Below are 26,552 nucleotides of genomic sequence, written 5' to 3'. Positions count from 1 at the left end.
TGTAATTTTTGTAATTTTTGTAATTTTTGTAATTTTTGTAATTTTTGTAATTTTTGTAATTTTTGTAATTTTTGTAATTTTTGTAATTTTTGTAATTTTTGTAATTTTTGTAATTTTTGTAATTTTTGTAATTTTTGTAATTTTTGTAATTTTTGTAATTTTTGTAATTTTTGTAATTTTTGTAATTTTTGTAATTTTTGTAATTTTTGTAATTTTTGTAATTTTTGTAATTTTTGTAATTTTTGTAATTTTTGTAATTTTTGTAATTTTTGTAATTTTTGTAATTTTTGTAATTTTTGTAATTTTTGTAATTTTTGTAATTTTTGTAATTTTTGTAATTTTTGTAATTTTTGTAATTTTTGTAATTTTTGTAATTTTTGTAATTTTTGTAATTTTTGTAATTTTTGTAATTTTTGTAATTTTTGTAATTTTTGTAATTTTTGTAATTTTTGTAATTTTTGTAATTTTTGTAATTTTTGTAATTTTTGTAATTTTTGTAATTTTTGTAATTTTTGTAATTTTTGTAATTTTTGTAATTTTTGTAATTTTTATAATTTTGGTAATCTTTGTAATTTTTGTAATTTTTGAAATTATTGTAATTTTTGTAATTTTTGTAATTTTTGAAATTATTGTAATTTTTGTCATTTTTGTAATTTTTGTAATTTTTGTAATTTTTGTAATTTTTGTAATTTTTGTAATTTTTGTAATTTTTGTAATTTTTGTAATTTTTGTAATTTTCGTTATTTTTGTAATTTTTGTAATTTTTGTAATTTTTGTCATTTTTGTAATTTTTGTAATTTTTGTAATTTTTGTAATTTTTGTAATTTTTGTTATTTTTGTAATTTTTGTAATTTTTGTAATTTTTGTAATTTTTGTAATTTTTGTAATTTTTGTAATTTTTGTAATTTTTGTAATTTTTGTAATTTTTGTAATTTTTGTAATTTTTGTAATTTTTGTAATTTTTGTAATTTTTGTAATTTTTGTTATTTTTGTAATTTTTGTAATTTTTGTAATTTTTGTAATGTTTGTAATTTTTGTAATTTTTGTAATTTTTGTAATTTTTGTTATTTTTGTAATTTTTGTAATTTTTGTCATTTTTGTAATTTTTGTAATTTTTGTAATTTTTGTAATATTTGTAATTTTTGTAATTTTTGTCATTTTTGTCATTTTTGTCATTTTTGTCATTTTTGTCATTTTTGTCATTTTTGTCATTTTTGTCATTTTTGTCATTTTTGTAATTTTTGTAATTTTTGTAATTTTTGTAATTTTTGTAATTTTTGTAATTTTTGTAATTTTTGCAATTTTTGTAATTTTTGTAATTTTTGTAATTTTTGTAATTTTTGTAATTTTTGTAATTTTTGTAATTTTTGTAATTTTTGTAATTTTTGTAATTTTTGTAATTTTTGTAATTTTTGTAATTTTTGTAATTTTTGTAATTTTTGTAATTTTTGTAATTTTTGTAATTTTTGTAATTTTTCTCATTTTTGTCATTTTTGTCATTTTTGTCATTTTTGTCATTTTTGTCATTTTTGTCATTTTTGTCATTTTTGTCATTTTTGTCATTTTTGTCATTTTTGTCATTTTTGTCATTTTTGTCATTTTTGTCATTTTTGTCATTTTTGTCATTTTTGTCATTTTTGTCATTTTTGTCATTTTTGTCATTTTTGTCATTTTTGTCATTTTTGTCATTTTTGTCATTTTTGTCATTTTTGTCATTTTTGTCATTTTTGTCATTTTTGTCATTTTTGTCATTTTTGTCATTTTTGTCATTTTTGTCATTTTTGTCATTTTTGTCATTTTTGTCATTTTTGTCATTTTTGTCATTTTTGTCATTTTTGTCATTTTTGTCATTTTTGTCATTTTTGTCATTTTTGTCATTTTTGTCATTTTTGTCATTTTTGTCATTTTTGTCATTTTTGTCATTTTTGTCATTTTTGTCATTTTTGTCATTTTTGTCATTTTTGTCATTTTTGTCATTTTTGTTATTTTTGTCATTTTTCTCATTTTTGTCATTTTTGTCATTTTTGTCATTTTTGTCATTTTTGTCATTTTTGTCATTTTTGTCATTTTTGTCATTTTTGTCATTTTTGTCATTTTTGTCATTTTTGTCATTTTTGTCATTTTTGTCATTTTTGTCATTTTTGTCATTTTTGTCATTTTTGTCATTTTTGTCATTTTTGTCATTTTTGTCATTTTTGTCATTTTTGTCATTTTTGTCATTTTTGTCATTTTTGTCATTTTTGTCATTTTTGTCATTTTTGTCATTTTTGTCATTTTTGTCATTTTTGTCATTTTTGTCATTTTTGTCATTTTTGTCATTTTTGTCATTTTTGTCATTTTTGTCATTTTTGTCATTTTTGTCATTTTTGTCATTTTTGTCATTTTTGTCATTTTTGTCATTTTTGTCATTTTTGTCATTTTTGTCATTTTTGTCATTTTTGTCATTTTTGTCATTTTTGTCATTTTTGTCATTTTTGTCATTTTTGTCATTTTTGTCATTTTTGTCATTTTTGTCATTTTTGTCATTTTTGTCATTTTTGTCATTTTTGTCATTTTTGTCATTTTTGTCATTTTTGTCATTTTTGTCATTTTTGTCATTTTTGTCATTTTTGTCATTTTTGTCATTTTTGTCATTTTTGTCATTTTTGTCATTTTTGTCATTTTTGTCATTTTTGTCATTTTTGTCATTTTTGTCATTGTTGTCATTGTTGTCATTGTTGTCATTTTTATCATTTTTGTCATTTTTGTCATTTTTGTCATTTTTGTCATTTTTGTCATTTTTGTCATTTTTGTTGTCATTTTTGTCATTTTTGTCATTTTTGTCATTTTTGTCATTTTTGTCATTTTTGTCATTTTTGTCATTTTTGTCATTTTTGTCATTTTTGTCATTTTTGTCATTTTTGTCATTTTTGTCATTTTTGTCATTTTTGTCATTTTTGTCATTTTTGTCATTTTTGTCATTTTTGTCATTTTTGTCATTTTTGTCATTTTTGTCATTTTTGTCATTTTTGTCATTTTTGTCATTTTTGTCATTTTTGTCATTTTTGTCATTTTTGTCATTTTTGTCATTTTTGTCATTTTTGTCATTTTTGTCATTTTTGTCATTTTTGTCATTTTTGTCATTTTTGTCATTTTTGTCATTTTTGTCATTTTTGTCATTTTTGTCATTTTTGTCATTTTTGTCATTTTTGTCATTTTTGTCATTTTTGTCATTTTTGTCATTTTTGTCATTTTTGTCATTTTTGTCATTTTTGTCATTTTTGTCATTTTTGTCATTTTTGTCATTTTTGTCATTTTTGTCATTTTTGTCATTTTTGTCATTTTTGTCATTTTTGTCATTTTTGTCATTTTGTCATTTTTGTCATTTTTGTCATTTTTGTCATTTTTGTCATTTTTGTCATTTTTGTCATTTTTGTCATTTTTGTCATTTTTGTCATTTTTGTCATTTTTGTCATTTTTGTCATTTTTGTCATTTTTGTCATTTTTGTCATTTTTGTCATTTTTGTCATTTTTGTCATTTTTGTCATTTTTGTCATTTTTGTCATTTTTGTCATTTTTGTCATTTTTGTCATTTTTGTCATTTTTGTCATTTTTGTCATTTTTGTCATTTTTGTCATTTTTGTCATTTTTGTCATTTTTGTCATTTTTGTCATTTTTGTCATTTTTGTCATTTTTGTCATTTTTGTCATTTTTGTCATTTTTGTCATTTTTGTCATTTTTGTCATTTTTATCATTTTTATCATTTTTGTCATTTTTGTCATTTTTGTCATTTTTGTCATTTTTGTCATTTTTGTCATTTTTGTCATTTTTGTCATTTTTGTCATTTTTGTCATTTTTGTCATTTTTGTCATTTTTGTCATTTTTGTCATTTTTGTCATTTTTGTCATTTTTGTCATTTTTGTCATTTTTGTCATTTTTGTCATTTTTGTCATTTTTGTCATTTTTGTCATTTTTGTCATTTTTGTCATTTTTGTCATTTTTGTCATTTTTGTCATTTTTGTCATTTTTGTCATTTTTGTCATTTTTGTCATTTTTGTCATTTTTGTCATTTTTGTCATTTTTGTCATTTTTGTCATTTTTGTCATTTTTGTCATTTTTGTCATTTTTGTCATTTTTGTCATTTTTGTCATTTTTGTCATTTTTGTCATTTTTGTCATTTTTGTCATTTTTGTCATTTTTGTCATTTTTGTCATTTTTGTCATTTTTGTCATTTTTGTCATTTTTGTCATTTTTGTCATTTTTGTCATTTTTGTCATTTTTGTCATTTTTGTCATTTTTGTCATTTTTGTCATTTTTGTCATTTTTGTCATTTTTGTCATTTTTGTCATTTTTGTCATTTTTGTCATTTTTGTCATTTTTGTCATTTTTGTCATTTTTGTCATTTTTGTCATTTTTGTCATTTTTGTCATTTTTGTCATTTTTGTCATTTTTGTCATTTTTGTCATTTTTGTCATTTTTGTCATTTTTGTCATTTTTGTCATTTTTGTCATTTTTGTCATTTTTGTCATTTTTATCATTTTTATCATTTTTGTCATTTTTGTCATTTTTGTCATTTTTGTCATTTTTGTCATTTTTGTCATTTTTGTCATTTTTGTCATTTTTGTCATTTTTGTCATTTTTGTCATTTTTGTCATTTTTGTCATTTTTGTCATTTTTGTCATTTTTGTCATTTTTGTCATTTTTGTCATTTTTGTCATTTTTGTCATTTTTGTCATTTTTGTCATTTTTGTCATTTTTGTCATTTTTGTCATTTTTGTCATTTTTGTCATTTTTGTCATTTTTGTCATTTTTGTCATTTTTGTCATTTTTGTCATTTTTGTCATTTTTGTCATTTTTGTCATTTTTGTCATTTTTGTCATTTTTGTCATTTTTGTCATTTTTGTCATTTTTGTCATTTTTGTCATTTTTGTCATTTTTGTCATTTTTGTCATTTTTGTCATTTTTGTCATTTTTGTCATTTTTGTCATTTTTGTCATTTTTGTCATTTTTGTCATTTTTGTCATTTTTGTCATTTTTGTCATTTTTGTCATTTTTGTCATTTTTGTCATTTTTGTCATTTTTGTCATTTTTGTCATTTTTGTCATTTTTGTCATTTTTGTCATTTTTGTCATTTTTGTCATTTTTGTCATTTTTGTCATTTTTGTCATTTTTGTCATTTTTGTCATTTTTGTCATTTTTGTCATTTTTGTCATTTTTGTCATTTTTGTCATTTTTGTCATTTTTGTCATTTTTGTCATTTTTGTCATTTTTGTCATTTTTGTCATTTTTGTCATTTTTGTCATTTTTGTCGTTTTTGTCATTTTTGTCGTTTTTGTCATTTTTATATAATTTTTATTTACAAATTGCCGATTGAAACATAATATGAATATCTTCCAATTCAGTATTTTGGGATTTCTGACTATTTTATTGAATGGATATTTTATGTTTGGCATAATTCAATAATTTTATTTAAATTCTGTTGTTGTCAACTAAAGTTTTTTTTGTACTGGATACAAAGTTAACAGCATAGTTCGAGTATGCTTTTAGAATGAACGAAGTTCTCCACTATTTCCCATTAGCACAGAATGCAATTAATAAGCTCCCCTCGGGATGGATAACCAAATAATTTGCTTTGGTGGTGACATCAATTTAAATCACACTCAGTTGATGAGATTCATCCCACCCTCTCTAGGTTGGCATCCCTAAAATCTGACCTCAGCCAGGGCCAAAAAACATACACAACGTCAAAACAACTCCCAGACTGTGTTGATATAGGAGGATAAGCGAAAAACAATCATACATAAACAACACATGCCAAAACCGAAACAACCGAATAACAACACCAATAGGGAAAAAACTCCCACACCGGATCGAGAACTTAGCCAGACTCGAGCAACAGAGCGACAAATTGACAATTAATTATGCTGATAAAAAATTGTCTCCCACCCGCTCTGGGAAAATGGCTGGCAGCAATTGTTGAGCATTTGTCAGCGATTTGGAGAGGGTAACATCACAACAACAAAAAAACGCCAATGTTCTATCACCACCAAGCAGAATCTCTCGTCGATTACAAATTTACACCATCCAGAGTACTAATTAAGTTAATTTGGAAGCCCGCTGAATATTGATGAGTGAGCTTTATCGTTAATGGAACCCTTCGAATAGAACTCTTTTGGCTTGAAACATTTCATTCGTTCTTTGTATTTCAATCATGAGTATTCAAGATTTTCAGCTGACGGGTAAAAAAATCCAGCATATCAACAACATTTTTGTCGTTTTATCTTTAAATAACTGTTTTGTTTTTCAAAAAAAATCCCAATAAAATGTTTGACTTTCGAAGAGAAAATTGTGTTGTTTTAAGAATCCACTTTACGAAAAACAAAAATATTTGGCACTTTCCTGGTGTTTTGCGTGGGTCCTCGATCTAAAGTATTACCTTAATGCGAAGAAAAATGGCCTGGGATAAATTTCTTTAAAAAAAGATTGGAAGCATTTTCTGGAAATTTCATTTCGTTTGGTTGTTGTTTCTTTTTACTCAAAATTTACCATTTTTGAACTACAAGAAAACTAGCAAATGATGTTAGTGTCACTGGTAATCAGAAGAAGTGGTTGCAAAACACACTTGCGTTCCACACCTCCCTGTCAATTTTTTTTTATTATTTACAGAAAAAAGTGCACTGTATTTTTGTTATTTTACACACATCACCCTCAATCGTAACATATTTTGTTAAATTGTTTATAGAAATCGTGAACTTAGGAATAGTGAAGATAGCCACTTTCACCTTAATGAACAAATTTGCCTTGAAATAATGTTAATGAAGGCAAAAACAAGTCAACAAAAATTAAGAGTTTCACGGTTTGCTGTAAGTGGTTTAAACAATGAACAATAGACCGCTGCAAATGATGACTTATTGCTTCCATTTGTTTTTTTTATGCCTTCTGAGTCACCAAGCGACAGTGTACAATTTGAGATAATTTGGTTGATTTCTGAGTTAGCGCAACGCGTTTCAATTTTGTATGGAAATTTGTATAGAAGAAGAAATTTTTGCACATTAAATAATCCTGAAAATTCTAATAAGCTTGAAATGAAGTCGGTCTTTGATTTTTGGTTTTGACTATTCATAAGCTTAATTTTTTGCTTAATTAACAAGCAGCTAAGAATTTAAAAAAAAAATCTTAGTATCTAGTGCTGGCAGGGCCGGATTAAGCCATCGGGGGGCCCGGGGCAATTTTTTTCGGTGGGCCCCTATAATTCGATTTTTTAAAATGCTACCCAGAAAATACAAAACCTCTCAAATGTGTTAAAAAAAAACTGGAGATGAGTGCAGTATATTATCTTCAAATAGCCATGTTGTCTGCGTAGAACATAGTTTCTGGTATCTTCAAATAAAAGTTGGTAATCAAATACGTGCATACATTGGGGAAGCGTATAGAAATTTCTTAGAAATGGAAACTCTGATTTAAGCTGCGAAATGTAAAATTTAATTCTCATTTTTTTTTAAACCCTCATCACCAACTAAAATTCTCTAATTAAAAAAAATGACCGGATAGATTAAGCTTGCCAGATTGCCCGGTTTTATCCGGGTTTGCCCGGATATTTGATGCAAAATTTCGAGAAAGTCCGGTCCGGCCCGGTTGCCCGGATATTGTGAAAAAAGTCCGGATATTGCCCGGATTTTTTTACAATTTTTACAAAGAAACCAAAAAAAATCAAAGTTTTTGAGTAAGTTTCAGCAAAATCGATTAACGGTATGGAAATTTTCAACGGTTGTTTCAAATAATATCGCTGATTTACTTTTATAAACCTTTAAATATTTAAGTGTTCCAAAAAGTTTTTGAAAGTCTGCAATTACATTAATAAAATATTAATTTCATATTTTTTGCATTTTTTCTTTGCTTTTATGTATAATAACACCTAAATTTTGCCCGGTTTTTGCCCGGTTTTTGGATTTGAAAAATTGAAATCCATGCCCGGATTTTGCTAGGTTTTTTTGAAAAAATGCCCGGAATTGCTAGGCCCGGATGGGAGTGAAAAAAATTCTGGCAACCTTAGGATAGATATTATAAATGATTTTCATATCATCATTGATCGTTTGGTTTGTGCTTATTCGAGAAATATTTACCTAGTGAGAATTAGGAAGTATAATGAAGATTTGAAACATAGAATTTTTTTTTAAATTAACAAAATAATTAAATCCACATTCCATAGAGATACAGATATAAGAGTTCAAGAATTTAAAACTTTAAATCACGTTATATTCAGAACCAAAATTCAGTGTATCAAATCTAAATCATAATTTCAAATCAAGTTTTCAGAAACAAAATATAAAAAAAAGATTAAAAGTTACAATCTGAGCAAAAGCAGAAATTGCACCAAATGTTCAATTCTATGTCTTTGAAAAACAAAAAAAATCTTTTCCTGAGATGTTTTTGAAAATGATTCTCATCAGATAAAAAAAATCTTTTTATCAAATTGTTATTCTAAATGTGACGAAAGTTTCATTCGATGCCTTCAAAGCCAAAGGGGTATTAGTGCAAAAATGATCAGTTGAAAAAAAAATTTAAAATAAAGATAAAATGTTTAAAACACAAAATCCATTTTTCATTGAAAAAAATCAGACAAGGAATCCAAATGAGTTTAGTACCTTAAACAAAGATCCTGAATTTTAAAAATTCAGAAAAATGATAAAACTGAACTTTAGTAACTGAAGAAACAAAACAAGACTTAAAAATCCCAATGAATTGATTCTGGAAAAAGATAAGATTAAGATCAAAGAAATATTCATATTAAGAAAATTACTCAATGATACTAGCAACTGAACTATCAGATCTTTTTTATGATAATTTGAGAATGATCATTCAGAAAATGGTATACTGAATTCATGATATTCAGATGATGAAATTTTGGTTGAATCAGTAGAAAATGTTTCAATACAAATTTCAAGTCCGAAACAGAAATTGGGATGGAAATTCAATAAAGAAACCCTGTACTGTCGATTGGTCTAACTTAAAAATTTTACTCTCAAAAATAGGGAGCGAAAAGGGTTTAGAATTGATAAACCAATTGAAATTTCAATAATAATGATTGAAAGGTGAAAAGTTATTATAATACGCGATATTAACCCGGATACTGCCCGGGTAAAATTCTGAAATGTTTATCATATAGCGAAATTAGCTGGTATTTAAGTGCAGTGAACTAAGGTTGCCAGAATTTTTTCAGCACATATCCGGGTCGGACAAACCGGGCAATTTTTATATAAAAACCTGGCAAAATCCGGGCAATCGATTTCAAATTGACGACCATAAATCCGGGCAGTATCTGGGCAAATTTAGTCAAAACTCAAAAATTCCTCAAGAAAAATAAAAAAAAATTGAAATTTTTTTTATTTTATCATAAGTCATCGATAGATTTTGAACCGTATTTTAGGCTTCCAAAAAAAACTTCCATGATTATTTTTATAAGGCTTGCTCAAAATATTTCGTTTTTGAGGTGTTTGTTGTGTTTTTTTTTAATGTGGCAAATGAAGTGAATAAATCCGGGCAAAATCCGGGCATTTTCCAATGAAATCCGGGCAACCGGGCCGGGCAGGAATGTTCTCAAATTAAGTATTAAATATCCGGGCAATCTGGCAACCTTAAATAAACTATAACTTGGAATCTTAACGTAACAACAAACATTATTGTTGTGCAAGACGTTGGAATGTAATGAAAATGAGGAGATGTTTTTTCGTAATTTTACCTGTTCTGTACAGAATATCGTAACTGCTAAGTTTCGATAAAAAAAAAGAAAATTTGAGGTGTTTTGCCTCATATTTTTCTTAATTTTTTTTGAATTCGGTTATTTCCAGAAGATTTTGATATTCTCAGCTCTCAGAAGGTGGGAGAGCTCCTTCACTGCTTACTCTAAGGAGGCCCCTTAACTTGGTTAAGACAAAAACTAATCTAGATATTATTTCACGGGGTCTCTTTAGTTTTTATATCTCAAGTTTTTATCCAAATTTTCTAGTTTTGATTTCTTTTCATGGATTTGTAATAGTATGATAAAAGTAATATTAAAACTTTTTTTTTCCCTCGGGGGGCCCGGGGCAATTGCCCCTTTTGCCCCCCCTTTAATCCGGCCTTGAGTGCTGGTATTACATCTTTTCAGAGTTGAATACATTTTCGAAGTCTGCTGCCTAATTTGCTAGTTCCAAATTAGAATTTTATCAAATATGACTCCAAGAGTTTTGATCCCATCAGAAAATTTAATAAGGTCTCCATTTATGACTAAACTCGGTGGCTCTAAATCAGACTAGATCGAGAAAAACTGATGGCATTGGTTTTAGATGAGTTTTAGCGATCAAAATTGTTATTGGCGGACCACTCTGCAAGTTTAGCTAAGTCTCATTCATTTTACTAGCTTCTAAAACACGATTGTATTCACCAGCCAGTATTGTAAATATAAACTTGAACGTCGTCAGCAAACAAGTTTTCGAGTACCGAAGGAAGGTCATTATTAAAAAGGGAAAATAGATGGGGGCCAAGTGCAGATCCCTGAGGTACACCAGAAGTAATAGTGGTACAATTTGAAAATATATTAGAATGAAATACGGCTTGTTTGCGTTCACTGAGGTAGGATTGAACAAAATTTGTAGCAGATGAGCTGAAGTTGAAGAGAGAAAGTAGTTTCTGGAAAAGTTTCGAATGTGACACTCGATCGAAAGCTTTTGAAAAGTCGATCAACAACATGATTACGACTTTTTTTTTATCAATTCAATTCGCAATATCACCATGAACTTTGATGAGAGCTGTTTCCGTACTATGATTTGCACAAAATTGAGACTGAAATTCATTAGAAGATCAAAGTAACTAATTTAAGCAAAGATTTGTTGATTTAATAATATCTCAAAAACCTTTGAGAGTGTATATAATAAGTTAATCGCTCGTAAATAAGACACATCGTTGATGTTTCTTTTTTTGGGTATTGGTATGACTTTTGCGTTTTTCCAAAGAGTGGGAAATTTTGAGGTTGCAATTGCTTGATTGAAAAGATGCAATAAAATTGTTAATATATCATGATTTTAATTAACCTAATCGGAATTTCATCAGCCCCAGTAACATAAGATTGCATTGAGAAAACTGGGTTTCTCATTTCATACGATTGAACAACTCTAAAAAAACGCAGAATGAACAGGCGCCAAATCATTTCGCGTGAAGTTAGAACATAAGTAGCAGTTAATTTCATCAGAATTATTATTACAAGTTACAGTAATCTGAGGGTTATTAGTCAAGCCCAATTTTTAACATTTTTCCTCAGAACTTTAGAAGGTAGGTTAAAATTTATTTATTTCTTATCAATATCAGTTTTTGCGTTTCGAATAAGCAAATTAACTTTATTCCTTATCTGCTTTAAATTAGCCCTATTAACGACAGTTTTGTTCCGTTTCCAGGTTTCATAAGCTAGATTTCTATAAGCACTGGTCACACTGACATGACACTTAGAACAAAATTCGAATTTTTGGCTAGAAGCCTCCTACCGTCGACATGTCTGGTTTAATTTTCCAGCCGGGCTACAACATCGATCGTAGTGTCTCTGGTATCGACATTGCTCGTTAATTTTTGAGCAGCCAAAAATCGAAATCGAGTGCCCAGTAAACCGCTGCAGGCTTTGTATGGAAAATTTTAAATTTATAAGTTATTACAACTCCCATACCATTTTTATGGCATTTTCACACACAAAAATCTCCGTAAAGATTGGAAGCGATACATTGAGTCCTGATTTAGCGCAACAAGTTTTAATTTTGTATGGAGAATTACATGGGGTATCAATTTTTTTTCTTCAAAAATCGTTACAGATTTTTAGAAACTTCGGAAAAATCTAAATAAGGCTGAATATAATCTGTCGAATTAATCTCTACAAATGATGTGAAGGTACTATGATTCTTAGTTGTAACACAACAAAGATATTTGGAATTTAGAAAATATCCATCAAAAACTCAGACACTTATGGCACTTATGGCATCGCTGGCTGAAAACTTGCATGCAAGTTATTCCTCCCTGGATTGAAGGAACGGTTCCGAATCGGTCCGAAATCGGTCCGAAATCGGTCCGAAGTCGGTCAAAAATCAGTCCAAAGTCAGTCTGTTCAACAGGTAAAGATTTATAATGTTTCATTTTTCATAAACTAAGATAATTAGGTTTACTGTTCACCATACGGTTCTTTAATATCTATTATTTAGAAAGAAGCACCATTATTATAGTAAAACAACCTTAACTTCTACAATTTTCAATCGATTTCGGTATACAACCTCTTGAAGCATTTGTTTTTACTTTTAAAAAACTGATTCACAGAATCAACAGGAAATGAAATATTTTAAATGTTAAAATCAGGTCCAAAATTATCAATAAAATTGATTTTTACTGAAAAATGCGTTATTGATCGTGTTATCTATCATTAATTCACAAATACATATAGTTGTGTTAAAATTTACACAAAAATGAAGTTCAGATGATCGATTGCAAATTAAACATTAAACATACCGACACTTTATATATACCTACCTATTCATACCGCGAGCGGTCAAATGACAGCAAACATCCTTTCCGTTACAACTCTCCTGTTTCTCTACCGATTTCTACAAGGTTTATAGTTTTGGAAATCTCGTAATGTGACTCTAAATACGGTTTTCAGACAAAATTGAGTTACAATTATTTTCTGAAAGCTATTCAAAGTCGAAGAAAAAAAAAATCGAAAAAAACAGTCTTCGGGAAAAAGGCTAAAAATCAGTTAGGCCGGAACAAATTTCAAATCCTTCTTTTGTCACTCGGAGTTGGAACATCGCAAGGGCGATGACAATAAAAATTAATGCGAAAAACAAATTAATTTGAATAAAAAGTACGAAAGCTTGTAAGCAACTAAATTGCATACTCTATCATTGCACAAAACCTACAAATCAAGTAATTTTTAATCGAATAATTCAATAAAATCAATAATACAAAAGGTGAAAAAACTTCCATCTTCCAAAATTTAGTTTTTGGCCTTGTAATCTTTCGGATTTTTTAATATTTTTTCGAAAATTACAAAAAATACTTCAAACTTTATTTATTCCCCCCTTCGGGTTCTTTGGAAATTTCGAAGAAGGGGGGAGGGGGGGGGGGAAGATGACAAAAGAAGAAATTGATATTTGTTGCAGCCTTATTAGGTACTCGCAAAAAAAAAATTCACTTAGTGTCTGAGAGTACTTAAAAACTGATTTATAGCTTATTTCCCGAAGACTGTTTTATCGATTTTTTTCTTCGACTTTGAATAACTTTGAGAAAAGTAAATGAAGCTCAATTTTCTCTGAAAACCGTATTTGAGTCACATTACGAGCTTTCCTAAACTATGAACTATGAAAAATCGGTCGAGAAACAAGAAAGTTTTAGCGGAAAGTGTTTTCCGTCATTTGACCGCTCGCGGTATGAAAAGGTATATCACATGCGTTGCGTAATTTAAAAAAAAACAAAACTTAGAAAAAATTATAAAAATGACAAAATACTTGCACTTTGAAAATAAAAATAGTCTTGTAATTGGATTGGCGAAAAATTATTATATTAGGCAAAATCATCATTTAAATTTAAAAAATACCGCCATATGCCCGCCTTCGCTACGTTTAGTGTTAATCATCTTTAATATGAAAAAAAAAAAAGAAATTTCAAATTGATGTGGTTCAGTCGAGATATTTGATATAATGTCCAAGTTTTTTCTTCTCTTAGCAAAATTTTATAATTGGAGCAGTTTTTAAGTGTTCTACTGATGCAGAATGCTTATTGATATATTTCTTTATATTTTTGTTTACTTTTTTCACTTTCCATAAGTCCATTATTTTCTTATATTTTCACTATTAAAAACTAAGAAATTGTAAATACGTGCTTAATTGATTTGCGAGAACTATTTGGGAAATATAATTTTTCAACTTGGTTGTGAACTTCGGGAACGCTTCACCAACCTGTGTGATATTGAGTTATCGTAGACCGTGAACAATAAATAAATCTATAACCATGTCTCCAATAATCACAAAAAGTTTGCATCTTACTTTCTACATACATAGTGCTGTAGTTTTTTTTCTATCTACGTTACCCGATTTTAAACGCCTTTGTGTATGCCACGCAGTAGCTTGTATTCAAGAATTTAGCTACGAAAATTGCATACAAGTTCATGATTCCAGTGCTGCTGACAGTTATGACTGTTGATCAACTATGAATGATTTTTTTTAACAGATTGCTTAAACTTTTTTCTTGTAGCATCTAGCTGAAAATAACCTTAGGAGAAATTGAAGTTTAAGAATACAGTAACCCAATGAAGAAGTTATTATTTTTTTTGCATAAAATCCTATATCGCTTCCCTAGCGATTTTAATCTGGAAAAAAACTTTCCCCATACTAATTTCCATACAAATTAAAAAACCGTTGCGCTAATTCAGGGATGAACCAAATCATCTTATATTTAACACAGATGATTGGAGAGCAATACACATGGGAGCAAAAAGTCAGTTTTTGCAGCGGTCTAGTGCCTAGTCAGTGTGGTCTGTGCTTTTGATTATTGCTAGCTCAAATTGACGATTAAACCAATTGTTTTTCTTAAGTTCTGAATAGTCTGAACCAATAGTCTGAAATCCGTTAAGCAAAAGTAAAGTTCAGTGTGCAAAACATAAAATCGTGTAGAGAAATTCCAGGCCATGATATTTGATCGATTTTTTCAACCATACTAGCAAAATCGGTGATAAGCAAATTAAGCATAAACAGCCAGTTAAATAAAAGTATGTCGGTTCAGTATTAATACAGCCCATTAACAAGCATGCGATGCGATTGTTTAAGCGCTGAGACGATGGTGAATGTTTTAAAATGTCGATATTAAAATCGCCAAGTAAAAAAGAGTGCTCGTAGCCTAATCCAAATCTTTCAAAATGTTCAGCAAAAAACTCTGAACTGTCGGTTCGTGAAGGATTGTAGTAAACACCCATCATAAATTGATTAGAACCGAAGAAGTGCTGGAATGGTCATAATTGGAATGAGAGAGAACTTTAAATGTTATATGATCCCACACGTAGACACAGATTCCACCCCCAATATTATGTATGTGTTTATGTTCATCAAATTAACTCATTTGGCAAGCGCATAGACTCTGTATGTTTATGTGACCTAAATTTAGCAACTGTGAGTTCATGACAGCATGTAAAACAGCTCATGCTATCATTAAAGATGTACTATTGAATTAAACAGTGCTCATATTTATTTAAGAATTTTGGCAAAAGTAATAATCAAAAGGAACGAACTGACTACACTAATAAATTTGGTTAGGATATCAAATCAACTTAAAAAAAATTGGTATGAGAACTTTTTTTTATCTTGAAACTCAAATGCTTCTTAACTGATTCGACAGAGAAAAATCAAAACATTCTCTTGAATTATTTATTCATCCATATTAAATCAGAATATTAATAAAGGCAAACATAGACAAATTATCGAAATGGTTGTCCGCGAAACGGTAATGCGCCAAATGACACAGACCGCGGAAAGGCAGTAATCCAAATGGGATAGGACCTATAATGGGATTGCGCCAAATAATACCTAACGCCAAGTGGTAAGCTGCGGAACCGCAAGGCGTGGAACACGTCAATGCGCATACAATCAGCCGGCTGGCTTAATTCTAGTTACCTACTTGGGATACCTATAACTTGTTTCGTACCAAAACCAATGTTTTGAGACCTCAAGCCCTGAAAATTAAAATCTAACCCAAGATCGACTCAGATTACTTTTGCATAATCTGTTATTGCTCAAGATGCAATATACCCAGAAGCATCCAACACGTGTACAAAAACTGAGCCAACCTCGACTTACACTTCGCACTCATATAATCGCCAAACAACTTAAACTGACACAGCATGATTGAAAGAATCATGACTATCAAAAGGTCAACAATTGGGGGGAGGGACACAATCAACATCGAAAGCACCGCGCGTTAGGATAAACAATGAATGGAGCGAGCGATCAAACGAGACGACACCGACGAAAATAAAACAGAATCCTCTTTCGGGAAAATAGTTTGTTTGCAACGTAACATCCATTTGGCTAACCAACATTCAACCTCCCCACACATGGCAACATCGTACGGTACAGAAACGGAGGAGGGGCGGGGTGGAGGGACAAGTTACACTTGGATCGGGGTAGTCTCCCACACAAAAGTTACCCGGGTAGTTGTTCGGTGCTAAGACTGAGATAGGCGGCTGCCCGGGCCGAAGCACTGGCCAGTGGAGTCCCCACCACGAAGGGAGACGTCGCCCGGTCCTCGGCAGGACTTCGGGCGGATGGCGGTGGCGGCGGAGGAATCAGAGGAAGATCGAGATCCGCCGACGACGAAACGCTGGTCGCTGCCGATGGGCAAGGCTGCAGGGCCCGGTGATGGTTTTGGTGCAGGTGCTGTTGAAGGTGGTTGTGTGCTAACTTCTGTTGTTGTTGATGATGCTGTAGTTGCTGTAGTTGTTGGTGACTGTGATGGTGAGAGGGCCTAAGTTGGGGCGATAGAAAGGGTGAAATAGCGACAGGCGGAAGAGAGAGCCAACAGCTCCTGTTGCTGCTTATCAGTGAGTAAGTGAGGTAGTGTGACAAGGTACATTGTGGAGGTGGTGGGTCGTTAAGCCAAAAGTTGCGAAGTAATAGGTAATTCGTAGAGATGTGCAGTTTCAGACAACGTTTGAGAATAGATAAGATGTAAGTTTTTTTTGTTATAGATCAAGAAATGGTGTCAGTTACACCGTGAGGAAGGATTCAAGTTTTTGGAACGAAGAAAAAATACTGGTTAAGTTTGGTGATATAGTTTTGTACAATATTTTCTAGGTCGTCGGCTGGAAACAATTTCTCTTCGCTAGTTTATGGATTCTCTCGAAGTAGTTCGCCTAATTTCCTCAAATCATGAGGAAATCTGGCTAGAATTTGCTTTTTTGAAATGACATTTTTTTTTAATAAAGTCTTTAACAAATAATTGTTTGCATTATTTGTCATTATCGTAATTTTTGTAATATTTGTCATTTTTGTTTTTTTTTTGTAATTTTTGAAATTTTTGTAATTTTTGTAATTTTTGTAATTTTTGTAATTTTTGTAATTTTTGTAATTTTTGTAATTTTTGTAATTTTTGTAATTTTTAAATTTTTAAATTTTTGTAATTTTTGTAATTTTTGTAATTTTTGTAATTTTTGTAGCTTTTGTAAGTTTTGTCATTTTTGTAATTCTTGTAATTTTTGTAATTCTTGTAATTTTTGTCATTTTGTCATTTATGTCATTTTCTCATTTTTGTCATTTTTGTCATTTTTGTCATTTTTGTCATTTTTGTCATTTTTGTCATTTTTGTCATTTTTGTCATTTTTGTCATTTTTGTCATTTTTGTCATTTTTGTCATTTTTGTCATTTTTGTCATTTTTGTCATTTTTGTCATTTTTGTCATTTTTGTCATTTTTGTCATTTTTGTCATTTTTGTCATTTTTGTCATTTTTGTCATTTTTGTCATTTTTGTCATTTTTGTCATTTTTGTCATTTTTGTCATTTTTGTCATTTTTGTCATTTTTGTCATTTTTGTCATTTTTGTCATTTTTGTCATTTTTGTCATTTTTGTCATTTTTGTCATTTTTGTCATTTTTGTCATTTTTGTTATTTTTGTCATTTTTGTCATTTTTGTCATTTTTGTCATTTTTGTCATTTTTGTCATTTTTGTCATTTTTGTCATTTTTGTCATTTTTGTCATTTTTGTCATTTTTGTCATTTTTGTCATTTTTGTCATTTTTTTCATTTTTGTCATTTTTGTCATTTTTGTCATTTTTGTCATTTTTGTCATTTTTGTCATTTTTGTCATTTTTGTCATTTTTGTCATTTTTGTCTTTTTGTCATTTTTGTCATTTTTGTCATTTTTGTCATTTTTGTCATTTTTGTCATTTTTGTCATTTTTGTCATTTTTGTCATTTTTGTCATTTTTGTCATTTTTGTCATTTTTGTCATTTTTGTCATTTTTGTCATTTTTGTCATTTTTGTCATTTTTGTCATTTTTGTCATTTTTGTCATTTTTGTCATTTTTGTCATTTTTGTCATTTTTGTCATTTTTGTCATTTTTGTCATTTTTGTCATTTTTGTCATTTTTGTCATTTTTGTCATTTTTGTCATTTTTGTCATTTTTGTCATTTTTGTCATTTTTGTCATTTTTGTCATTTTTGTCATTTTTGTCATTTTTGTCATTTTTGTCATTTTTGTCATTTTTGTCATTTTTGTCATTTTTGTCATTTTTGTCATTTTTGTCATTTTTGTCATTTTTGTCATTTTTATCATTTTTGTCATTTTTGTCATTTTTGTCATTTTTGTAATTTTTGTAATTTTTGTCATTTTTGTCATTTTTGTCATTTTTGTCATTTTTGTCATTTTTGTAATTTTTGTCTTTTTGTCATTTTTGTCATTTTTGTCATTTTTGTCATTTTTGTCATTTTTGTCATTTTTGTCATTTTTGTCATTTTTGTCATTTTTGTCATTTTTGTCATTTTTGTCATTTTTGTCATTTTTGTCATTTTTGTCATTTTTGTCATTTTTGTCATTTTTGTCATTTTTGTCATTTTTGTCATTTTTGTCATTTTTGTCATTTTTGTCATTTTTGTCATTTTTGTCATTTTTGTCATTTTTGTCATTTTTGTCATTTTTGTCATTTTTGTCATTTTTGTCATTTTTGTCATTTTTGTCATTTTTGTCATTTTTGTCATTTTTGTCATTTTTGTCATTTTTGTCATTTTTGTCATTTTTGTCATTTTTGTCATTTTTGTCATTTTTGTCATTTTTGTCATTTTTGTCATTTTTGTCATTTTTGTCATTTTTGTCATTTTTGTCATTTTTGTCATTTTTGTCATTTTTGTCATTTTTGTCATTTTTGTCATTTTTGTCATTTTTTTTTTTTTTCATTTCTTTTTACTTGACAATGTTTTGGTACGAAATGTTCTTAGACAGAATTATAAGATTTGAGCAGAATTCCTTATTTTGTTTATTATGTCCAACTTGTTGATAAAATTTATCAAAAGGTTCAGAATTTCTAAGCTAGCGAGAAGAGTTGTTTCGAGTTTTTTTGTATTGCACTGTGTAATGTTAAGTATAGGGTGGTTTTGGCAATCAAATTTGGTTCCGTTTTTTCTATTTGATTGTTCTCTATCGGTGTCACTATTAAAAGGGCAAATCTTTGCCAACACAGTATGACCTTCTACCGGTAGGTATTTATTGCAACGATAAAATTAAAGAAATAAAAGCTACGAACGTCTAGATACAGTTACACTGGGGTTTTCTACAAAATTCTCTCAATGCTTAAACGGGATGGGACACTAATAAAAATCAACGAGTCGTTAAAACGAGCAAAGTCATTTCGCGAGCTACGCGGTTGCGGTTCTAAATATTTAGTCAAAATAACACGGGAAACTACTTTTCCCTCAACAATCTCCGAGGGTAGGATGGGTTTGGCGTCGCTTACCTTGGTCCCTCCATCTGAACTCCGACCTCGTCGTCCATCGGAGGCATCCAGGTGCACCGTCGAATGTCCCCGGCCGGAAGTGTGGCACTGCTCCCCGTCACCAGGGCTGGACCACCACCGGCAGGCCCCGCCAGGAATGAGGTCGGTTTCCGCCGGAAGTATGGATTATCCAGCTCGTCATCGTACTGCTGCAGGATGGATTTGGTGATTGGACCCGCATGGATGTGCCTGCAATCGAAAAGCGGAAAACCACAACAAATTTCGTCGTTAATTACTAGGCCATCGATGGTTCCCGGAACTTGAACCAGAACCCGACCAACTCCTGCTAAACTTAAATCAAATATTAATTACTAGACAAATACGACCGAATCAGAATCCAATCAATATCCTATTCCCGAAATTGCCAGCTTTCGTGTGAATTTTGATGGGGTAAAATCAATGCTAATACTAAATTAGTATGCGATTGAGAACTTCCGCCCAGGATGCCAATCAATGATGATGATGAATCCAATACATTCTGTATGTAGTGAGAATAATCCAACTGCTGGCGCTGATGAAACAAAGCCATCAACGGCATTCTCACAAAAGCATTTGAGAAACAAATCGGTTTATTGCATCATTTGCATCGATGATTTTAATCTGCTTAGCGTGGGGTTTTTCATCGCGGCGGGATCGGCTAATGACTGGAGTGTGAAAAGTTTCGCTTTTCGATAGGAGTTCTGTTTTGTCTATTTTTGCTTAACAATTTTTTCATTGAAGTACCAGAGGACTACTCAATTATTCAAAAAACGGCTTTTGAGGTTGGGCATTTGATAAAAGACGTATTTTCCTAGTGGTTTATAGCTATAAAGAGAATTCAATTTAAAAATAATATCCGTTAGCTAAACGTCAATTAGGTGGTGGTTTAGTTCACAGGATTTTTGTTTTACTTTTTACAAGTTGAATCTAGCAGGTGTTCTACAGGGCCGTGCGAAGGACCCGTCCATGAGGGGAGTGTTTGAAACTCATTTGAAGGGTTTATAAAATAACATGTTCAATTCATCATTGAAAGCTTAAACTGACAATGTAGAGATTTGGTAATGGGTGATTTCTTGAATGATCAATGAGGAACTGATAGAAATAAAAATAAGGAATTCCTCATTTTGTTGTAAATATTGAACGCACGAAACTTATACTTATTTAGTTAATATACATTGCGCATTAAAATTTAGCTTTAAACCTGCTACATCAAATTATTTTTGATTTAGATTAATTAAAAAATTATGATCAATTCAAGAAAGATGATTTAGAAGAAAAAAAATAAGTAAAACCTTTTTTATTTTCGAGCGCAGGTTTGGTAGTTTGAAATTTAAAGTTCTGAAGTTTTTGTCGCCTTCTATTAGAGCATTGGGCCCTAGAAAAGACGAAATGTAGAAACTATGTAGTATGTAACTGAAGAAACTGTTTAGTAAAAGCCCATAAATCGGATTTTTTATGTGGAAAACATAGTTTCTACATTGTGTCTTTTCTAGGACCCAATATTCCAATAGACGGCGACAAAATAGAGGATTATTTTTTCAGAATACAAAAATTTAGGATTGAAAAACAAAATCATTTTTTTTTAAATCATTACAAAAATTTGAAAAAAATGGCTCAAACATGCGGTAAAACTGATTCCAAGGAATCTAAGAATTTTGGTGAATTTATTTAAAAATTATAACGAAATTTGAAGATGAAACAGATGAGTTCATTAATAATCAAGAAGGATATTTTTTCAATTCAAACATCTTACCGTTTCCATGAGATCGAATCCCGGTCATGGCATACATAGTACACTTTCTGTGGTCTAGTGGTTTTAGCATTTGTAAGATGCTAGCCATTATAACTTCGAAAGATGTACGCTTAGAGTTAAGGAAAGAAAATCTCTTCAAAGAAACATGAAGTTTCACTGAGATCCTGTGTGTGCTCGTTTTTACAAAAAAAAACTTATTCATAGAATTTAATTGGTAGCTCATAAAAACAGCATTTTGGTACCAAGGTTGTAAAAATTTGGTAAATTTTGGCGTCCTGAACTCGAATCTTTTGTCAAATTTTGTTTGTCAACTCTTGTTTTGGTGATAATGATATGAGATTTATGAGTTTTATAAGGAAGTTGAGTTTTGTTTTAGGTGAAATCAATCAATGATAATGAATCTACATTAAAAACCGATTCTGATTTTTTATGAAGACACTGAAAAATGATCTAGAAAGTTAGGAGCTGAAGTTTTCCAAAATTTGTAAACAAATTATCACTGAAATTACTGAAGAAAGTCTGAAAAAAATGTTTGGTTTCACTTTACAATTTTTTTTTAATCCTTCAAAACAATTTGATTCTTGCTTTAAAAAAAACTAAAATTTTATTGTGATAAAAACCTTTGTAATCTCGTTAAAATTCCCCTATTTTACAAATATTCAGAAATCTTTTAGTACTTTTTTTTTGCCCAAGTTGAAGGTACTTCGGTCTTAAGGAAAGTTGAGAATTGGTTCAAAACCTGTTCTTTAAATTTTTAAGGTTTTCTAACAAAAAACATTAAATTAATAAATGACATTTATCTATTTTCAAAAGTTATTAAAAAAAATAGATAATTAGAAAACAAAAATTGTTTCATATTTGGATTCAGGGCACTCAAAATAACCATAATGAGTTCTTAAATTCTTCACACCTTGGAAAAATGACAATTTTGTGGCCTCGTGTAATTTATCAAACTCTGGAATGTGAATGTTAAGTTGAGCATTGTGAAGAACAAGAAAAAAAAATTGATTGAAGCTGAAATTTTTTTTTATAATAATACGATATGTAAGGATACTAGTTTTTAGATCTTATGTAAATTGTATTGACTATTGTAAGTATTGAACGCCTGTCACAAAGCTTCCAACTTGTTCATGTGTAAAATTAGAATTTGAAAGTTAAAATGGTTGGTTTCATATTCTGAAATTACTCTGTTACATTTTCTAATTAAAACCCATTGTTAAGGAAGGGTTTTCCTGTGTCGAGATTTGAGTTTCAGGTTCACTAAATTGCAATTGAAAACTTACAATAAAAATTAGTTTCAATTTGTAAAGGTCATATAGTGTCGTAAATTGAAATGTTTTAGGCCTAGAATTAAATCCCCCCGGAGGCGAGCCAATTTTCTGACCTGTTTGTTTACACTTTTTTTTAACACCTTTTGGGATCAAAGAGTTTATGATTACTTGGTTAAAATAGTAAATTTATCTTGATCAGAAAATTTTATTTTGAAAAAATCTCCATAAGGGGGAGGTGGACTCCTGAACAACCCCTTCCCTTCGTTCGCACCGCCTTGGTGCTCAAACATCTTCAAGGTTTCTGTGCAATAACCATAAAATGTTAAGATTGAGGCGATGCTTTGTGTGAGCGGCACGCGTTTTTTTCCGCTCTGTCCGTGAAAATTTTCTTTAGGAAGGAAATTTTCGAAGAAATCCGAAAAAGAACATTCCCAAAAAGTGATCGGTTTATTCATAAAGTGGTGTTATGTAATTTTGTACCAGAAGATACAAGTTCGGAGTTTAGAAAGATTTAAAAATTGCATTATTCCGTGTGAAAGAAGAAGAGGGGCTTGCACTGCGCCCTCCGGACCGACAAACGGTATTCAAAATAAGTGTAAAATTTGAGACGGAAGCCACGACTACATGTTGAGCTAAGTATTTTGTTTCATGCTTAATTACTTTTATCTTACTTTTTCATAAATTATGTCCGTATTCAAAAATTAGCGGTGCTCGGGAGCCGTCGCAATTTTTTCGGTTCATTGCTCCAGTAAATTTTGAAAAATTTTAAATTTTAGGCGAAATCCGGATTAAAAGTTAATCAAGTTTCATTGTTGTGCAATATTCGACAGTGTTCTATATAGAGAAAGTGAATTTTCTGCGTTTGAATCGGTGATTTTGAGAAGCTGTGGTAAAAAAGTCTAGTGCAAAAAACGCCTCCCGGACCAACAAGACCGGAGACCAGCTTATCCAATAATTTTAGGACGGTTTAAAGATAAGTACATTATGCAAATTGTACATTATTTGTTGGCATTTATAATTATATAACTGTTCTATAATTTTTTTTAAATGAATTTATAGAGTTTTGACAGCGTAGATACTTGATGACTGGAAACATTGCGTTCGGAAGTTTTGATAAAAACCCTTCGATAAGTTCAGATTTCAAAACTCGTATGATAGTCGAGTTCGATTAAATTTCCATTGGAATTTACATACAATTTCTGAAGTAGATTTTATAAGCCCTATCAGATTCAAGTTAAAAAAAATTTCAACTTGAAAAGGTACATTAATGATTTTATTTTCCATTCGTTGATTTTATATGAGACTAAACAAATTTAAAAGGCGCATTAAAATGCATCGAGAAAAAGTCTGAAGAAAAATTTAACAACATTTGAGATTTTTTAAATATTTATTTTCATGTTTTGCATTATTTCTTTTTGAAGTGTACGCTCTAATATGATTAAAATAACAGTTTTGTTTTTGCTTTAGTAAATATGAAATAATAACTTACAACATATTAATTATATAATAAGTTTAAAACTTATTTTTAAAATAATTTTCAATAAGAAATATAATAAAATAATATTAAATTTTATTGGAATCAAAGATTTAAGAATGTCAAGTGCCGTAGATTTACGAATGAAAACAAAATTAACTAAAATAGAAAGCAAAGAAGAATAGCCTTTCCAACAAGACAATTTTGCATTTTTTACCTTTCTTACATTAAGGGTTCCATAAAATTTCCAAATAACATGTTAGAATTTCAATATCATCAATAACTTTTGATGTGAAAGCGTGAGATAAATGCAAATGCAATAAAATATTGTAACTGTTTATTTTTTATTTTTGTGGAATTTTTCAAATTCATTGATCTTTTTTGGAACCGTCGTTTTAGTTGCGAATTGTGGCGTCTCTCTCAGTTTTTAATAATTGAGCTGTATAAAGTCTATTCAGAAAAATTTTATCTCGTGTCAAAAATTGGAAATGAAAATTGTTATTTAATTAAGTTGTGAGTGAGATTTGTGATATCGAAAATGTTTACAATTGTACCGAAATCCAAGCAGGAAGTTGCTCCATATTTTTCAGGATTAAGAATGGTCTGAATGGAAAATGGATCGAACCTAAGGATCATTCAATTTATCTGTTTAAACTTTGACCAAATGAGTGATTTCTTTTCTGTTCATTACAAAAGGATTAATGGGTTTTGGTCTAGGTTTTGTCTCTGGCGGGGTCTTATTTGTGCTTTGCTATTTCTCCGGCTAAATGGCAAGGTACGGATGAAATTCCATATTTCTAGAAATTAGGCTGAATTATTGAAAGACTAATTTAGAATTTTATCGAAAATTGAGACCACGGCACAGGTTGATTGTAATATTTTAAAACCTGTACCATATTGTCCAATGTCTGATGCAATTTAGGAAATAAGTTAACTTCAAACACGCTTTGGAGTACAATAAAATATTTTTAAGAATGAGATGAAAAAAAGGTTACAAAATTTCAGATTATTATGTGAACATACCGAGTTTAAATACATAAACATTAATCTTTAGACGATTTCTGGTAGAACAGATAAAAATCAATTTAATTCACACTCTCTGTCGGACCGTTCCACAGCCCAGATTAAAAATTAACAATGATTTGTAACCTTGCTTATGACCTTGTTCGAGGCATAGTAGATTTAAAAATAGCGATTGAAGCGAAAAGTAATATTCGTGTTGAAAGTAACAATTGGAAGACTGTAAATAGAGAGATTTCAGAATATTACATTGGTAATGTAAACATTAATTATTTCCAAACCCTATGCTTTCTTGGTTAGTTTATCTGAGAATAAAACACATTAAGTTTTTTGTTTAAGATAAATTCAATTCCATCTGTTATTTTACTTTTGATTCATTTAATTATAAAAAAAATCAACTCATCAGTTTGTGTAAATAGAAATTTAATAAACAGAAGAAACATTTGAAGATGGATAAAGATATCAGATAAAGTAGATATTCTATAACAAAGTTTTTACAAGTTGTTTGTTGAATAAAAGCAAACAAAAGTGATGAATCTGTACTACCGAATCCAATTCTTTTATAAAATCAGAAGGAACGTAGGTTAATATAAAATTGTTTGCCATTGTTTGATTTTTACACTAGTCAAAAGTGTCTCCTGATCATATCCCTTCACCCATCCTCAAAAAATAGTTATTTGCTAGGATGCAGAGGTAACCTCGGTCCTAAAGCATGAATTTTTTCTTTTATCCCTTTCTCTCTTTTTCAAAATCTGTCTATTGACTACTAGGACGTGGCCGGCGCCGTTATTGATGTTTAAAGAGAGAGCATCAGTTTTGTTCATTGTGAATGCGCTGTCAATCCCAGGCACCATTCTTTTGACCTTTGGACAAAATTGATGGCCTCGGTCAATCACGGAGTAGCAACCATTGGCGATGTGGAACTAGTTCTACTGAGCCACGCCAGCGATCATGGAATTCGAAATGTATTGACCTTCATGAAAATTAAATTGTTCAAAAAAAAAAAATTTAAAAGCATCGAATTTTTATTGCCTTCAAAAAAATTTACAAAACATTTCGGGTTCAATGATTTAAGGTGGATGTGAGTAGTCGATCAAGCTAAGCTAAGCTAAGCTAATAACCATAAAATGTTAAGATTGGTATGTTTTATGAAATTTACGCGATTACTACAAACACACAGCAGCAACAGCCTTATAAATCTGCGCTTCCTGTGCTTATCTGTCTTTTTTACCGGGGGTCAAATCAGAAACACGTTTTTCGTAGTAGCAACCTTACAAATTAGCGCTCCTTGTGCCAATATGTCGTTTTATCGGAGGCCAAATCAAAAACAAAAAAAAATTATCAACGGTCTTAAAAATCTGCGCTACCTGTGCGAATCCATCTTTTTACCGGAGACAAATTCAGAAACTCTAAAAAAGTAGCACCAACTTTGAAAATCTGCGCTTACCAAGTTTATCTGTTTTTTTTTCTCTAGAGACCAAATCATAAAAAAAAATTCCTAGGAGCAGCCTTAGAAATTTTCGCTCCCTGAGCC

The 26,552-nt window shown here is 29.8% G+C and overlaps 1 protein-coding gene across 11 annotated transcripts in view; it reads right to left on the bottom strand.

Annotated features, from left to right (window-relative positions):
* Nucleotides 1-26,552, bottom strand: part of LOC129744023 (uncharacterized) — a 724,779-nt gene that overhangs the window by 328,730 nt on the left and 369,497 nt on the right. For 7 of the 11 annotated variants that reach the window (XM_055736329.1, XM_055736331.1, XM_055736338.1 and 4 more), the window contains 2 exons: nt 19,483-19,710; nt 16,186-16,569 (listed from right to left, as the gene is read on the bottom strand). In XM_055736329.1, coding sequence (XP_055592304.1) covers nt 16,186-16,569; nt 19,483-19,710 — 612 coding nt within the window. The remainder of the gene's footprint in view (nt 1-16,185; nt 16,570-19,482; nt 19,711-26,552) is intronic. The other 4 variants (XM_055736335.1, XM_055736337.1, XM_055736340.1 and 1 more) reach the window with 2 other exon arrangements.

This window comes from Uranotaenia lowii, chromosome 2 (genome assembly GCF_029784155.1).
Source record: "Uranotaenia lowii strain MFRU-FL chromosome 2, ASM2978415v1, whole genome shotgun sequence".
NCBI classification, from domain to species: Eukaryota; Metazoa; Arthropoda; class Insecta; order Diptera; family Culicidae; genus Uranotaenia; species Uranotaenia lowii.
This window is presented reverse-complemented; position numbering and strand designations above follow the sequence as displayed.